The following is a 16,101-nucleotide window of genomic DNA, read 5'->3' as shown; positions in this document are numbered from 1 at the left end:
CTCAACCCCCAACCCCCGTCCCCGCTCCATGAACAAGGTCTTAGAATCCAGAAATCTTGGAAATAGGGTGGAATACTGCTTAATATCACTTTGCATTATAGTGATTCAGATAATAACTGTGCATCTAAAACAACTCTATATAGTAAAGGAACAATATAAAAATAACATTCAACCTAAAAATAGCATGCTAGTTTGCTGACTCAACACCAACAAAATAAAGAATTTCCATTTCATTTGTTACGTGGTCTTTAGCTAGAAGACTGCCCGTGGCTGTAGGGAGAATACTTAAATTAAACATACCTACCACTTAACGAGAATTTTTAATCAGCTACTTCATGAATAGAAAAGCTGCTTACTCATAATCACAAATCAGAATGCTTGAAACCTCGCTGCGGTCACGCACACCCAACACGGCGTGCCTCTGACTCCTTATTGGGGTGGCCTGGATGTGACAGCACAGCTCAAAGGGCAAGAATGTCAGAGGCATGGAATTCTCTTCCCTTCTGATGCCATAGTCCCAAGGGCCTTGTTTTAGAAGGCGGTGGCTTGGGAAGCCGCCAACTCCTTCAGGCTGTTCTCCTTAGCGGCTCAGTGTGTCACGGGCGTCTGTTTCCCCAGCTCTGTACTTAATGGGGATGCCAAGGTGTCAGTCAGCACCCACTGGGGATTGTGGGTATATGACTCTCAGACTCCGTCATAATGCTGCAGTTCCTGCTCCTTCTGGGCTGGCAACAGTACAAAGTGAACTCTGTAAGCAGCTTTTTCTAGATGGTTGACTGGTATGAATACAGAACAAAATCAGGATTTCTTTTAACAAATTGTTTTAGTTTAATGTACATCCTTAAAACTGATGGTGGAACACTTTTCATAGGAATAACGCGTTCTCTGGTGACACCGGCCGGGTAAGAAGGATTGAGGGCAGGATTGTGGGAGAGAGGGAGGTGTTGGCATTGAGAACCTGTCACTCAGAACCTGTCCCCCTTGGAACCACCATTAAGGGTATAATAATGACACAGTACTTACAAATATTGCTACACTGAAAGCAATTACTATCCACAGGGTTAGCTTCCTTTCTGAAAAATGATACAAACCTTAGTGTCTTTTCCAAAGACCTTGGAATAAAAGCAAATCCAGTTTTCTGACACAAAGAGCTTCCCTTGGTATAAAATTTCTTTCTGCAGAGCACAGGTAAAGCCTGAGAAAATACACACGTATTACATCACTTGGAATTTACGTTCAGAACAAGAATCCTGTACAGATGCTGGTGACTCAGGGGTGGGCAGAGACAACCCACTCCCATGCTCACAACATCTGTCATCCCCTTTCAGTCATCTTCACTGGAGTAAAAGTATAGAGATGAGGGTCTGTTTTTTTCATTCAAAGTTGTACACATTTTAGCATGAAAATCAAACCAGAAAGGCAGATCTATCACTGCCAGTGAGTTCAGGAATGGTGTTTCAGGAATCTCCTCTATGTAGGAAGGTGTGTCCCTTTGTGCTAACCTTAGCGCTCCTGCCCTCCTTCCCTGGGACTGTCACTAGTGACGTCCTTTGAAATAGATGGTCCAACTGCCAGTACAGCATGTGACCCACGCCTTCCTGCTCGGGGATCATGGCTGGAACCAGCATCTTGCCCTAGCACTGTACATGGAGGGGCTGGAATGGAGCCCTGGGCCCTGGTGAACCCCTACGGCGAGCAGGTGCTTAGCTGGCACGCTGGGCAGGGTGTTTAGGTGTAACCATTGCGCCCGGCACAATGCAGGTGTCAGCACATGTCTGTCCACCCAGATCTGTGTGTCTTTTTAGCCTTCTTTTAGTGGCCTGTCTTGCTCCAGGCTTGTTATCCTAAATCTCAGAACAATCCAAACACAATGCATTTCAGCAGTAGGTATGGAAGGCGAGGACCTCATTCTGGAATCATCTTGGATCGGCTCCATATCAAGTAGGGAGACTCAGGTTCCCATTCTACTCGTCTTTTAAGAGCCTCAGTGAGAGCTGAATGAAGCTGGCGTTGCGGCTGCCTCATGACTTTCAGAAACCACCCCTCGGTGATTCAGTCCCCAGTCCTCTTCCTCCCCTAAACCAATGAGCATCTTTTCAACTATGGAGCTTTAAAAGCCAACTTACTTTGCCTCAGTGGTTCTTCCGTCGGGACATCAAGAAACAGCTTGTGGAAGTGCAAATTTGCCTTGTACTACAGTGGGAACAAAACAGACATGGCCGCTCTCAGTTTTTTGTGGAACATCACACATTTTAACTCCAGTTTAAATGACACAATACACGTTCCCTCCCTTATTTCAGCATCCTCATGAATTCCATCTCTCTGATCTTACAGTCTCCAACACAACCCTTCAGTGGAAGGCAGGGCACGAAGGGTTCCTCTGCCAACAAGATCAGTGCCCTGCTGGTTGCGTGTACAGTATAACCATGATGCAGCGGGTGCTGGATAAGGATGTCCCATGTAAGAAACGAGAGGGATGCCAAGGAATCTCACCAGGGCACTAGGGCTACAGGTGAGTAGTCTATTAAAACCTATGTAGTCACGTCGACCTGAGTTCAAGTTTTGGCCACACTTCTTCTTTGGTCTGTGATTGTGGGCTAGTCACTTAGCCTCTCTGGGCCTCAGCTTCCCCTTCCGTGCCAGAGGTCAGAAATGACTTGCCTCCATGGGATGCCTGAAGGCTCAAATGGGACAAAACGGCTAAGGACCTACTATCTGGGATTGTCACAACACTGTTATTGTGAAGGCGGTTCCTTAGCCAGTGTCCCAGGGAGATGACCGTCAAGACCGGTAGGGTTTCTGTCCAGGGAGGTAGAAGGCCCAAGAGTCTGAAATGTTGAAAACCTCTTCATTTTCAAGGAATCTATTTCTACCACTCTGACAACAATGTACAGACCAAATTTCACACTTGGCAAAATGCTTTCACAAACCACCCCAGGATCGCCACTGCCTGGGTCAGGACACTGTGCCTCAGAGATACCGGTTACCTGGAACCACAGCTCTCAGACGTAGAGCTGGGTCCTCCTTCCAAGCACCCCTCTGCCTGACAGATGCTTTCGATGGAAAACTCTTAGGAGCAAAACAGATCCTTGATGTCCTATTATCCAAACCAGGTGTGATCCCAATGGCAAAAGTGGCCCTAGTACTGCTGTCAAGAAGAGCTTCAGACAGGCCATGCAGATGACGGCCGGCCCCCACAGTTACTATTTTATAGATAAACACCTCATATTGTAGGTTACCTCACGCCGCCTCCTAGGAGTACACCTGCATCCAGGAAGTTACCTGATTAAAGCCAGGTGTGCAAGGGAGCTTTACTGAGATTTTGTTTTTAGTGGCTACAGTGAGCACCACTTGATTTAAAAATATCCCGGGCCATGGACTCTTCAAACATATCATTGTTGTAAGAGTTTTTAAGAAAAGGGTAGTGGGACTGATAGAAATGTAAAGCAATACCTGGCTCTTGAGCGGATGTTTGAGAGGGGAAACAGAAAAGCCTTTATAAAAGGTGTTCACTACTGGGATGATTGTGGACATTTGAAAAAAATGGATTTCACATTAATAATATATTTTCTGCACTTACTATTTAGTTCAATTTCTTGGGTGTGCCAACAGTGTTTTGTAATAGTTTTTAGGAGACACATATTCATGTATTTAGGGATGAATTATCAAAAAATCCCACTGTTGGCCTAGTAAGTCCGTCACACGCTACGGCGCAGAACTGGGCCTCGATACACTAGTATTTTAGAGCAGAAGCAAGTAATGCCGCTGTCCGCAGGTCTTCCTCTGTGTGCAGCTGGGTGGCCTCTGTCCCCATACTCCTTCATTTCAATGCAAGGATGTCACACCTCTCCCAGTCTTGGCCAATTATGAGACAAGCATGCAACTCGGTGCCAATCCCTGCTGGGGGTGTCTGTGGGCACCTGTCAGAGTTAGGGGCACAGTCTGGGGCTCAGTCCCACTCAGTACGTGTTGAAAGGTCAGCTGTAAATTATGATAGTGATGAAAAATCAATGGAAGGATCTGTGGTCTGTCCTTTCTCCTAGATCCTCTACAACCAATGCCCATGTAGTCCTGCCCAGCGGGAAGCTGCCTGCATGGGCTCCTTCTTCCCATTGGCGACACGCTCTGTCGCCCTGGAGATAGCACATGTCCCATGCCCACGTACCTGGCTGGAAGACGAAGACTTTTTCCTCTCAATCTTAGAGTCATTTTTGCTTTCTGTTTTGCACTCGTTCTTATCACTCACTAAAGAGACACCGTCGAAACTGGATTTTGACCTGAGGAAAGAAAACCCAGGGAGACTATAGGATGAATTTTTTATGCTGCTCATTCATTTCATTGTAATACATCTTGATTATTATCCCATTTCACAAGAAGACCTGCCGCTCGCCCTGCCCTTCTGGATGTCAGCAACCACGTGTCACCCTCTCAGGGGTTTACAGAGCCGATGCTGTCGGGCTGGGATGGCTTCAGCAGATTGGAATCTCAGACTGAAGCCATGGCCATTTGTAGAAGAGAAATATAACCATCCAGTTGCAAAAGTAATTCTATCACCTCAAAAGTATTTTAATCAGTATAAAGAGTATAGGAGGCAGATCATTAAACAAAATTGCAGCTATAGTTCAATCAAAAACATTTTTATGTCAGAAATCTATTAATATTTAACAGGTGTTCATTAAGTGGGGCATTGTGTGAAATGCCTGGGACACACAAGACAGTCTTTATCCTTAAGGAGCCTGTGCACAATCAAACATCTCTCTAAGTCCTCATCACAAGAAAAAAATGTGTAGCTATGCATGATGAGGACAGATATCAACTAGACTTACTGCGGCGAGCATTTCACAATGTTTACAGATATTGAATCATGTGGTACACCCGAAACTAATATAATGTTATATGTCAATTATACCTCAGTAGAAAATGAAAACAGATTAAAAACAAAACTTCTTAGAAGGGCAGTACACGATTTAGCACCAAAACAATAATATCACAGGCGTTAGGAAGAGGTAGAGAGACAATTAGTCTAGCAGGAGGAAAGAGAAGAGGAGACCAATAGAACAATGTGGGTTTAATGCATGGGGCCTAATAGGATGAGAGGATTTGGGTGTGAGGAAAAGAGACAAAACATCCCAGAGTGGGAAAACAGTCGGAGTGAAATCGGGATACAAAAGAACAACATGTTTGGAAGTCACGTCCAGGGTTCCTTCCTAAGGCAGTTCTAGTCAAGGCTCTCCATTCAGTAGACGTGTGACTGCACATGGCTTCAGCCCACAGCTCAACACAGTCATCTCAGAGTGGATGCATGTGTGATTTTCAGAGGTTTGTGTATATATACATAATGAACAAGTTTTATGATATGATTATGCAGATTTTTTTTGTTTATTGGGGGAAAATGGCCCATGACATCCATGATTTCACAATATGATTCCTTGGAATGAGGCACAGCTAAAATTTTTGGTTCAAAGCTGATTTAAGGAGAATTTTAAGCAATCTGAGTGGCATATGGGTGTGGCTGAGGGACAGAAACGCCTGAAGTCAGAGGGACATTAGGCCCTGGCTTTCTCAGCTGTGAAAAGGCGGACTATGTGATGTCCCAGGCCCCTGCCAGACTCTGAATCTGTGATGCTCAAACCACAGGTGAGATACCTCTCAGCTATTCAAGGGACATTGATTGGGATTCAGGTACTGGCCACAGAGCCTATTTACAGATCGAAATGTCTTTAGAATTCTAGGGATTACTTAAAAAAATTATGAGTAATCATTTGTACTGTACTGGAAAATAAAATGATTTTTTTTCAAATGTCATATTACCTATTACTTATACTATCCACTAATTTGAATTTATCAGTTCTGCTGATTCAAATGAACAAATAGTAATGGAGTGGTCAAGGCAGTGGTCAGACCTTCTGAAGAACCATGGACGGGAAGCACAGGTGACAAGCTGAGCCCTTGACAGCTTCAAGAGGAAGAGCAGAAGGGCCCATCTCTGGCGGTGGGGGAGGGGTGCATATTTACACAGCATGGCTTTGGTCTCCTCAACCCTGTTATTCTCACTTCCCGCAAGTGACTCTGAGCAGGAGCAGTGCAAAATGAAACTGCGGGGCCCCTGATGCAAAAACCAAGAATTTCCAGACAGCGAGAGCCGAGCCTGAAACCAAGCGCTGGGATGGCGGCACCTCCGGGGAGCACACGCCCTGTGCCGCTGAGCAAGCATGCCCTGGCCGGGAGAATGGATCTCATCTACAGCCTGGGGAGGCTGGAGTTAAACCAGCGGTGCTGTAAAGGAGCATGCTGCAGCCAGTCCACATGGTGAGAGACACAAGAAACAACATGCTCATCTGGCGAGTGACACAGGATGCGCTGACAGGAAACGGCTACAGAAAAACAGGGGTAAAGTGAGAGGTGAGGTCAGGCTGGCAGCACAGCTGGCGAGAGGGCCGGCAGTGACAGGCAAATCTGGGGGATAGTGAAGACTTACACGTGGTCCTGCATGAAGTAGGGAGGCGGAGAGAAGGGGTGAGCTGGGCAGCCAGGAGGAAAGGGAAAGCAGGAGTTACTCACTCGTCCTCTAGCAGGGGCCCAAGGACGCAGAAGGTAGCTGTTCTGACGGGCCTAACAGCAGGAGGAGGGTGGTCACCCCGCAACTCCCGCAACTCCTACAGATCCAGGGCCACCTCACTCGGACTTGACCACTGGTTTAACCTTCTCTTTTCAGGGCTAAAAAGCCACTCTTTCGTTCCTACTTCTTCCTCTTATGGGAAGGACAGCACATACTGGTGCCTCGAGGAGGGATGGGGACCGCAGCTCCACATCTCAAAACTGCTGGGCCCCCCACAGCCCCACCACCAAACCGTGGTCCCAGCCTGTACAGCCGGCCTGGGGACCCCCGATGGGGTCCCCTCCACTCTTTTTCGTGGCTGCCAGGAGAGTGAGACAGCAGGTGTGCACACCCAGAGGCAAAGCAGACACTCTAGCCTGGGCGGGCCTTCCCAGGTGCTTTATAAACCTAATCCGGAAAAAGGGCCACCGGCTTCATCAGTTAGCAAAGCCAGTGCTCTAAGGAAAGGCCAGACACTCCGCAGCAGGCTGGGCGGGAAGGAGAAAAGTCCTCTTTCAGAAGGACATGAGCAAGGAAGGCAAGCGCCAGGTGCCGGGATCTCAAGGAAAAACAGCCGCTTCTTTCTCGGGGTGTTGTTGGCCGACAGACAACCCTCACGCACTCTTCTAACCACCACCATAGAGCTGGAATCGCCAGCCCCTCCCAGCAGCAAGAAGAACCAAGTGGGCGTGAGGACTCACCGCAGGCAGATGACTCTCTTCGGGTCTGGGGACTCGGCCTCGCTGGACGGGGTGGGAGACTGGGCTGTGGGCGACCTGCAGACCTTCTTTTTCTCCTCCACACCATTCTCAGCCTCTGAGCTGCAGAAGAGAGAAAATCGCTTCACCTTAGACATCCAGCGTGGGGGCGGACGGGAAAAAATGGTGAAGTCACCTCGCCTTCTGGAGCATGGAATGCTCCTCCGTCCCCACCAACAGGCTGAGGTCAACTGGGGCGGCTGTGCCCTTTCCAAACCTCCATTGCAACCCCGCTCGGCGGGCTTCAGCAGGTAAACAGCGGGCTCTGTGAGGACTTGCTGCCTCCCAGGTCTGCGCCGGGCCCTGCTCTGCCCTGCCTCCCCGCGCAGAGTGCAGATCACCTGGAGGCTGGGAGGGCCCCTGCGCACACACACTCCCAGCCCTCAGCCAGGTGTGCGCCTTCCTGCCGGGAAACCCCGAGGCCCTTTGTTTGCCCGGCTTGTGCCACTTAGTCACCTTCTGTTGTAGTTATCCGGGCCCCGCTTTGGGTTGTTGTTATTTAAGCAAGCACCTCTTGGGCAAGTGGCAGTCTCTCACCTGTCGGCACAACCACCCACCCAGGCTAGGTGGGATGATTTCCCCATGTGACAGATGTGGAATCTGAGGCTCTCAGACAGTAACTATCTTACCCAAGTTTGCAGAACTAGCATTTGTCTGAGTTGGGACTCAAACTCAGGTCTGTCCATCTGATAGGTCTTGGTGTACATGTGTGTTCTCTCTCCGTCTCTGTCTGTCTCCCTCCCATGCAACCACCTATCTATCCATCTAACCCCCTTATTAGCTCTTCAGTGCAAGAAATTCAGGTGGGCTGGGAATCTGACTGATTTTTATCCTGACCCAGAGTCTAGGACACTGGTGGTATATAGTCCTGATCAACAGGCTTTTGGAAGACTAGTTTTGACCTTGGTGAAGAGGGAATAGAGAGGAAAGTCAGTCAAGAGGGTCTGCACACCGAATCACTGAGGATGGAGGTGATCAGTGGCCCCTCAACCTCAGGAACAGAAGACACCACTTCCAGCGTGGGAAGAGGAGAGGCAGGAACCAGGGGAGGGAGAATACAGGTGTTGTTCATGGGTCAGACCTTCCTGGGTGTCAGCCTGCACAGCAAAGAACTCACAGAACACACTTCTGAGAATGTGAGAACCCCATCGTGGCTGAGCATGTGTGAGGGAAGGCATGTTAACATCGCATTGCTATGATAGTTTAGCTCATTTTAATCCGAACTTAGCACCCTTCAGTATCTTCACCTGCCAATGAACACACAGGCAGGAAGTGTTACTGGTTAGGTTAAGCTTTGTGGTTGCTGATTTACCACATTTTACCGCTCGTGAAAATTCCATTGTGGTGTCAAAATCAAGGCCAAGTATCTCTGCCAAGGGATCCATGAATAATCCCCACAGATGGCTGGTGCTCCCATTTGGTAGTTAGCATTTCTCTTTTCCTAAACAGATACCTATTTGGGGACAAAGGCCCAGCCCCCTACTTCTTCAGTCCTTTTCAAAGCACTTAGAACTCTTATAAAGGGCCTCAGTCCATAACTGAACTGCATCATGTGACAGAAGGGATGTGGAGAGCCTTGAAATAGCAACAGGAAAACACTGCTTTGGTTTCAAAGAGAGGACTTGACTTAAATTTAGCATCAAGTTTAAAAGCATTTTAGAACTTCAAGCCTATCTCTGCCTTTCCCCTCTCCCCCCAAGGCACACACAGCATCCTTCCTTCAGTACAGCGGTTCTCAACCTGTGGGTCGCGACCCCTTTGGGGGTCGAATGACCCTTTCACAGGGGTTGGCTAAGATCACATATATAATTACATATTGTTTTTGTGATTAATCACTATGCTTTAATTATGTTCAATTTGTAACAATGAAAATACATCCTGCATATCAGATATTTACATTACGATTCATAACAGTAGCAAAATTATGAAGTAGCAACAAAAATAATTTTATGGTTGGGGGTCACCACAACATGAGGAACTGTATTAAAGGGTCGCGGCATTAGGAAGGTTGAGAACCCCTGCTTCAGCGGCATCAGGCAGAAACCCACATGGAAGTCCCTCTTGAAGTAGGGCGACGAGTGTGCGTGGAACTTCAACAATCCATCTCAGCTGTTATTCAAATATTTACTGCATTTCAGGCCGGGCCAGATTAAGACTCAGGCAGAGCCGCCGTTGTCCCGGGCAGTACCTATGTGCCCTTAGCAAGAGCCACCTCACCCCCACAATAAAGAGGGGCCTCTCTGTTTGGATGGAGCCCCCCTGGTACACAGCCTGGCAGAGATAAGGTGCCCCTTGCTTAGCCCAGCACCAAGGTGCTAGGAAGCAAAGCTGGCTGTGTTCCGCCTCTCCCGGCCCCAGCTGGGCAGGCACCTGTGTGCAGGGCAGGGCGCTGAGTGCTTCGCCCTGTGGTGGTCCTGGTTCAAGGCCCGGCTCAGCCCTGAGAAGGTGCGGTGCACACCTGTCAACCCACCAAGCCGTGCCTCTTAAGGACAGAACACACAGGTCTGCTCAAGTTAACTGGCTTCTTTCTAGTTAGTGTCCACCCCACTTTTCCTCACACTTGCACTTGGCCTCCAGTGCTGGGTCTGTCCTTGAAGGCCCTGGGGTGGTGCGCACTGGCTCCACAGAGCTGTCCAACCCAGTGGTCTCGGCTCCGCTGCTGCCGGCTTGATCACTCACCAGGCCCCGAATTAACGAGTGCCTTGTTCTGTTAACTTCTTCCTCTCAAACGGCTTAGCCAACTACTAGGCTAAATAAACTCCTTAAAAGCAGGGAACTTATGTCTTCCTCCTCCCCCTCCGTCCCCCTCCACTGCACTTAGCTCAGCATTTTGTTCATGGTGGTCATTTATGTGTGTTGACCGACGTGGGAGTCATTCTGTAGCATCTCCAAGAGTCAGTGAAGTTCATCTAGGGACCAACTCAATTTTAGTTTTTGTTTGTTTGTTTGTTTGTTTTACTTAAAGATGCTACGGAAACTGAAGCAAGCTAATTCCTACCAACAGGAGAGATTATTCCGCAAACCCCCGACCCTCAGAGGCCTGTCAGCAGCAGATGAAACTATGCAGAAGTCAAACGGTGGAGACTCCTGTCTGAGGAGCAGAGTGTGGGAGGGGGTGGAATGCTTCCTCACCACCTCTCAGTAACTAAGTTACTGTCAGGGAAGCGGGCGGTGGAGATGAAATAACACGTCTCATTTAAATCATGAAAATAAAGGCATCAGTTTTGCTTTAAAAAAAAAAATAAAACAAAGCAAGGCCCTTTCAGGGACACTAACTAAAGAGTTAACACAGCTAAGCTTAAAAATAAAAAAAGAAGACAGTCCTCCTCTTTCAACAATGTTTTTGGACAAGTCCCTGCTGACAGGGCAGGATGCTCGGAGCGGGGCAAGCGGGAGAGAGGAGTGAGTGACAGCTACAAGGAGCCGCAGAGCAGCCGAAGATGCTGGAGCACAGGGCCCACCTTCCCCTGGGCCACGGCGGTTCTTTCCTCTCCCACCTCCAACCCATTCAAGCATCCATATGGGCCCTGAAAGCTTTTCAGTAGGAATTTCAGAGCCGTGAGACAGTCATGCTCACACCAACCGAGCCTGACGCCCCTATCAGGGGACCGCGTTTGTGTTCCCCGCTGGGAAGTGCTTGCTCCACTGAGACGCTGCCCCCCACTGTCACACAACCTGTAAATACACAACAGGTCAGACCGCGCCTATCAGCCCAACGTCGTTCCAGGCCTCACGGATCGGATGAGAACGTGATTTGGATTTCACGAAGATTCAGAATTAGAATTCTTATATGGGTCCACTCTCATTCCTCCCAGAGAGAGACTCTGTTCTCCGGACACACCAACCCCCCGCCGCCCCTCCTGCCGAGAGCGTGTTGTATCCAGGCATCATCACACGAAAGTCAGATAAGCAGCTACTGGGCACAGCGATGACTAAGCTGCATCGCAGGAACCTGAAAACAAGGGCCTGCCTGAGGCTCAGCAGGGAAGCTGTGCTCCTTTCCAATTACAGCGGCAAACACCCGTGTGTGAGTCTACCTTCACGTTATGTTAGTCTAGGCTGGGGCATAAAACATGTCACTAAACTCCCTTAGGAGAGGACAGGTGATGGTCGTTTTACATCCATTATCATTTTTAAAATCCCTGATCACCATTTCCTAAGACCACAGTCTTGACCAACAAAGGTTTAGAAGTGACTTGAAGGTGGGATATGTTCCCGCAGAGGACCTCGCTGGGATAAGCTCGTTGCCCGGGGACCGCCGTGAGTCAGGCCAGGTCTGCGACAGGCCACTGTGGCCGAAACCCTGCACTGAAAACAGGGCTGCACGAGGACGTGGACGGACCAAGGCCTGCGGCTGGGCAGACCCTGGGTTTCGGGTGCTGCCTGCTTAGTGGCTCCACGGCAGGCAGGCCAGGGCGGCAACACTTGGGAAGCAAGGAGATGGGCTCCAGGGGCAGACGAAGATGCCGGAGACCACGGGGCAGCAGCCCCAGTGCAGAGACATCAGTCACACGGACCGAAAAAGGGAAGCAGAACGGGGTGCGTCAGGTTCGGGGGTGTGATGGAGACCAGGGCCTCCCCAACCCCTCAGCCTCCCCACCTGCAAAGTAAACTCAGAATCTCCCAACTCGATTTTTAAGGCAGGAAGAAGGGCCTTTCACTCACTATTCTCATACAATATACATTTTCCTTCGTTATCTACCTACACATTGATTTCTGAATAGGTGCTAAAGGCATAAGTGCACCACTCAAAAGTTACAAATGGAAACAAATCTCCCTTCTACCTGTGTCTCATGGGGCCCCCGTTTCTCTCCAGAGGTACCTCCTGCCGTCCCAGCCCCTGTGTGTCCTTCTGGGAGTCTGTGTGCATGAGCGTGTGTATTTTTAAGCTCAAATGAGAGCCTGCTATTCTCTACCTGTTTGTTTTGTGTTTAACTTACTGTGTCTCGGTGCTTTTCCTAACACCACACACGTTTCCTCATTCTTCTTAACGACTGCACAGAGTTCACTGTAATGCGTGGATCATAATCTAACCAGTTCCTTATTGTTGGGCATTTAGGTGGATTTCAGTCTTGCTACAAATATAAACACCACCACAACAAACATCCTTGTATGTTTATCATGTGCGTGAAATTTTCCATAGGACAATTTCCTGGAAATGGGACTGTGTCAAAATGTACGTAATTGTATGAGCCAGTCAGAGAAAGACAAACACCATATTACCTTACCTCCTGTGGAATCTAGTGAACAAAACAAACTGACTAACAAAATAGAAACAAAGGCACGGATACACGGAACTCACTGACAGCTGTCAGAGGGGAGGAGGATGGGGGGGCTGGATGAAAGAAGATGACGGGATTAGCCAAAGAACAAATATGCAGAGCCCATGGACACAGACAACAGTGTGCTGATGGCCGGAGGGAAGGGGCGTCATGGGCTGGGTGGGAGTGGGCAAAGGGGGGGAAAATGAGGGACATCTGTAACAGTGTCAACAACAAAAATAAAGTTAAATACATCAAGAAGTACATACTTTTAAAATTTTATAGTCATCACTAAGTTGCCCCCAGTAGAGGGTTTGTGACCCATCTAAATGTTCTCCCAGAGAAAGACTCTGTATAACAGTGATTATACATTCTTACTAACAAGGTGCTAAACTTTTAAAAAAATCCCGTTATAGTTTTGACATTTGCATGTCTCTCCTTATGAATAAGACTGAGTGTACTATTTTTATATGTTCAAGATTTTAAAAATTTTTCAGTTTTGTAAATTAGCCTCTATATACATTTTGCCAATTTTTCTAGTGGGCTGTTGATGAAAACATTTGGGGAAAACAATTCTTATCATAACTGCAATATTCTTGGCAATATTCTAGAATTGACTTTTTAAAAGAATAATTTTAGCATTTAGAAGAAGTTAAGAAGATATTAGGGGTCAGTATAATGTTAAAATAAAATGTAATGACAAATTAACTTTTGTTTTCCTTGATAGGCGTATGGCAGATAGAAAAAAAAGGAATACCAAAACACTGTATTCTTCGGGTTTAGCAAAACCTATAGTGGAGCAGGACAGGCTTCCAGTTTGAGAAGGAGATCAGGAACACAATGTCTACCCCTCCTGTCTGAGTATGTATAAAAGAAGTAATAACCCTCCTGCTACAACATTGGCGGGGAACTGTAAACAGAAGAGTGAAACTTCTGGGAAATGGAAAGTAGAAAGTAAAGTCCAATTTAACTCTTGCAGCAAAGTAGAGGAAGCTGTAGTTGAGAAGAGGGGCACCCAGGACAGAGAAAAGTGATGTGTCTGTCAGATTCCAGGAGGGGCTACAGGAGGAGGATGCTATAAATTGATGAAACAGCTGATTACCTTGAAGGTGTTTGGTGAGAAATCTCTGACTCCCTTACCCACTCTTGCCAGGTCAGGTACTTAGCCCCTGGGGGGAAAATTTCAGAAGGGCTGTCCATTAAAAACGGAACTTAGGTGCAGAAAACCAGGGTACCTGGTATAGAGGGTGGAGCCCCAGAGTAAATCCTTCTCATCCTTGTTTTGAATGAGGGCGTCTCCCGGCGAAGTGCCAGCTCCCTACCCATGTTTCTCCAAGCTGCTCTAGTCCCTCATTTATTCTAACTATGAAATGACAACAAAGCATTGCCAGATATTCGAAGAAATCTTAAGTCTTAAAGAAAAGACCAAGATAAATCAACAAGAAGGTAAAATTCTTCGGAAACTGACTCGAGAGAACAGGAGAAAACTCAATACAAGAAAAACACCACCAAGCCTTTGAATTAGTATCTTCAGAGAAAGAGGGCAGGGCCCATACATCAGATTACAATGTTGTGGAAAAGGAAACCTACCTTAACCCCTCAATTCTCTGAGTCCAAAGCCTAATAGTCTATAGGCACTTTGTGACGTCCCTGTCCGCCCATCCTGATCTCTCTGATCCCCCTCTTTCCTGCCACTCCCCACGAGAAAACCCGGACACTGGCTGTTCCCTCTGCCTGGAATGCTCTATCCCCGCTCCCCACCTCCTACCCCCCAACCCCCTACAATCACGTGGCCCTCTCCCTCCTCTCTTCTCAATCAGACCTATATATTTAACCAAAGGTTTGGAAGATAGCATCAAGATACAGAAATACAACAAAGAGAAAAAGTGAGGGCGAACAAGAAGACATGTTTAAGCCAGCCATTTCTATATCAAATGAATAGAAATTTTCAATAGAAAAAAAAGGAGACAGTATTATTAAAAAAAAATATATGAGCCAGAAAAGAGTGAAAGAAAGGCAGAGGTTACTAAAATCCTAGAAAGTCTGGAGTCAAATTGATTTAACAAGAGATTTGGGTTGATGTATTTTTCTAAGACATAAACGAATGAAAATAGGAAAGAGTAGTATGCCTATTTAAAACTGGGAGTGGGAAGAGGGAGGCGGGGAGCTAGCGTGAGTTGAATCTTACGCTCCATCAAAACAGGAAGTTGGGAGATAAGGTTTAAAATTAGTAAGAAAGAGCAGGATGCATATATTTTTATAGATAATAAAATAACCACTACACCTAAAATCAGGTAGTTAAAGCTACTGGGAGCCAGATGGAGAATGGGAAAGGGGACTGAGTTCATTATAAACTTTAACATACTATATTGTTTTGATAAATATTTATAAAACATATTTATTAATATACTCATAGAGAAGATGTAAAATTCAGAGTAGATCCAAAACAGGTGGAATTACTATCTTTGAATGTTTGAGTTCCTACCATGTGTAGATAAATGCCAGATGCTCAAAGGACTTAGTCTCTGTTATTGGTTTATCGCATAAATAAAGCACAATATAGGTTGTAAGGGGCATCTCCCATAAAGAGTCTTGGGAATTCAGAAATCTCTTCTATTTGTAAAGAGCAGAAACAGGGAAGTTTTGTGGAGGAAACAAGCATGAGCTTGTGTGGAGGTGGGTCAAGATGTCTTTAAAAAAGATTGTAATTGTATTTCTACTGAGATACAGACGTGTACATTACATTTCTATTTGTCCTATTCAATAACAATAAAAAAACCAACAACAAAAAACAGTTCCTGTGGATGGAAAAATCAAAATCTTCCATTATGAAGAAAAAACTATGAGCTGGAAAATGGTTTTCATTAGTTATCTGTGCCACCTCTCTGCCCAAAGAAACACTGTATTTGTGCAAAGCTTCTTGTGAAGGATTGACATTTGAGCTGGGGGCATACAATGTGCACGTGTGGAGATACCCAAAGGGCACGAAAAATACAAGGAAACGCAGAAGTAAAGCACGCAGACAAGGAAGAGCCACACGCACAAGGAAATCTAGCACTTCGGTTTCATCGGGAGTCCAGGGAGCAGAAAACAGCAGAAATTAGGTTCTTGTGAAGTTTGATTCCTAAAGAGAGAGGGCTATTTTCATACTTCACTTGGTTCACAGTAGGGATTAATAGAAGACTTTTAAACAGAAGGAATGGAATAATGGGATATTAAGTGCCCACCTTTTCCCACACATACATCACGGGGGCGGGGGGGGGGGGGGGCGGGGAGGGCCTGGATGAGATGTGTGCTTCTTCGAATCTGTGTACAAAAACAGCAGGAGTTAGGGGAAAGAGGCTGGAGGCAGATAAGGGGGACAGATTTGATGGCAAGAAGCAGAGACTGTACTGGAGAGATGACCCAGAGATACCACCAGCCGGAGTACAGAGAGCAAGCAATGGAGAGGAACATCCAAGATAACCCCAAGGTTATCTGGGGG

At 47.0% G+C, this 16,101-nt stretch overlaps 1 protein-coding gene across 5 annotated transcripts in view; it reads right to left on the bottom strand.

Annotated features, from left to right (window-relative positions):
- GRAMD2B (GRAM domain containing 2B) overlaps positions 1 to 16,101 on the bottom strand; it is a 100,636-nt gene that overhangs the window by 20,389 nt on the left and 64,146 nt on the right. For 3 of the 5 annotated variants that reach the window (XM_036307948.1, XM_036307944.1, XM_036307949.1), the window contains exons 2-5: positions 7,300 to 7,419; positions 4,166 to 4,277; positions 2,127 to 2,193; positions 1,092 to 1,195 (exon numbers count right to left, since the gene is read on the bottom strand). In XM_036307948.1, coding sequence (XP_036163841.1) covers positions 1,092 to 1,195; positions 2,127 to 2,193; positions 4,166 to 4,277; positions 7,300 to 7,419 — 403 coding nt within the window. Of the gene's footprint in view, positions 1 to 1,091; positions 1,196 to 2,126; positions 2,194 to 4,165; positions 4,278 to 6,478; positions 6,522 to 7,299; positions 7,420 to 16,101 lie in introns of all 5 variants that reach the window. The other 2 variants (XM_036307945.1, XM_036307946.1) reach the window with 1 other exon arrangement.

The sequence above is a fragment of the Myotis myotis genome, unplaced genomic scaffold, assembly GCF_014108235.1.
Source record: "Myotis myotis isolate mMyoMyo1 unplaced genomic scaffold, mMyoMyo1.p scaffold_m19_p_5, whole genome shotgun sequence".
NCBI classification, from domain to species: Eukaryota; Metazoa; Chordata; class Mammalia; order Chiroptera; family Vespertilionidae; genus Myotis; species Myotis myotis.
This window is presented reverse-complemented; position numbering and strand designations above follow the sequence as displayed.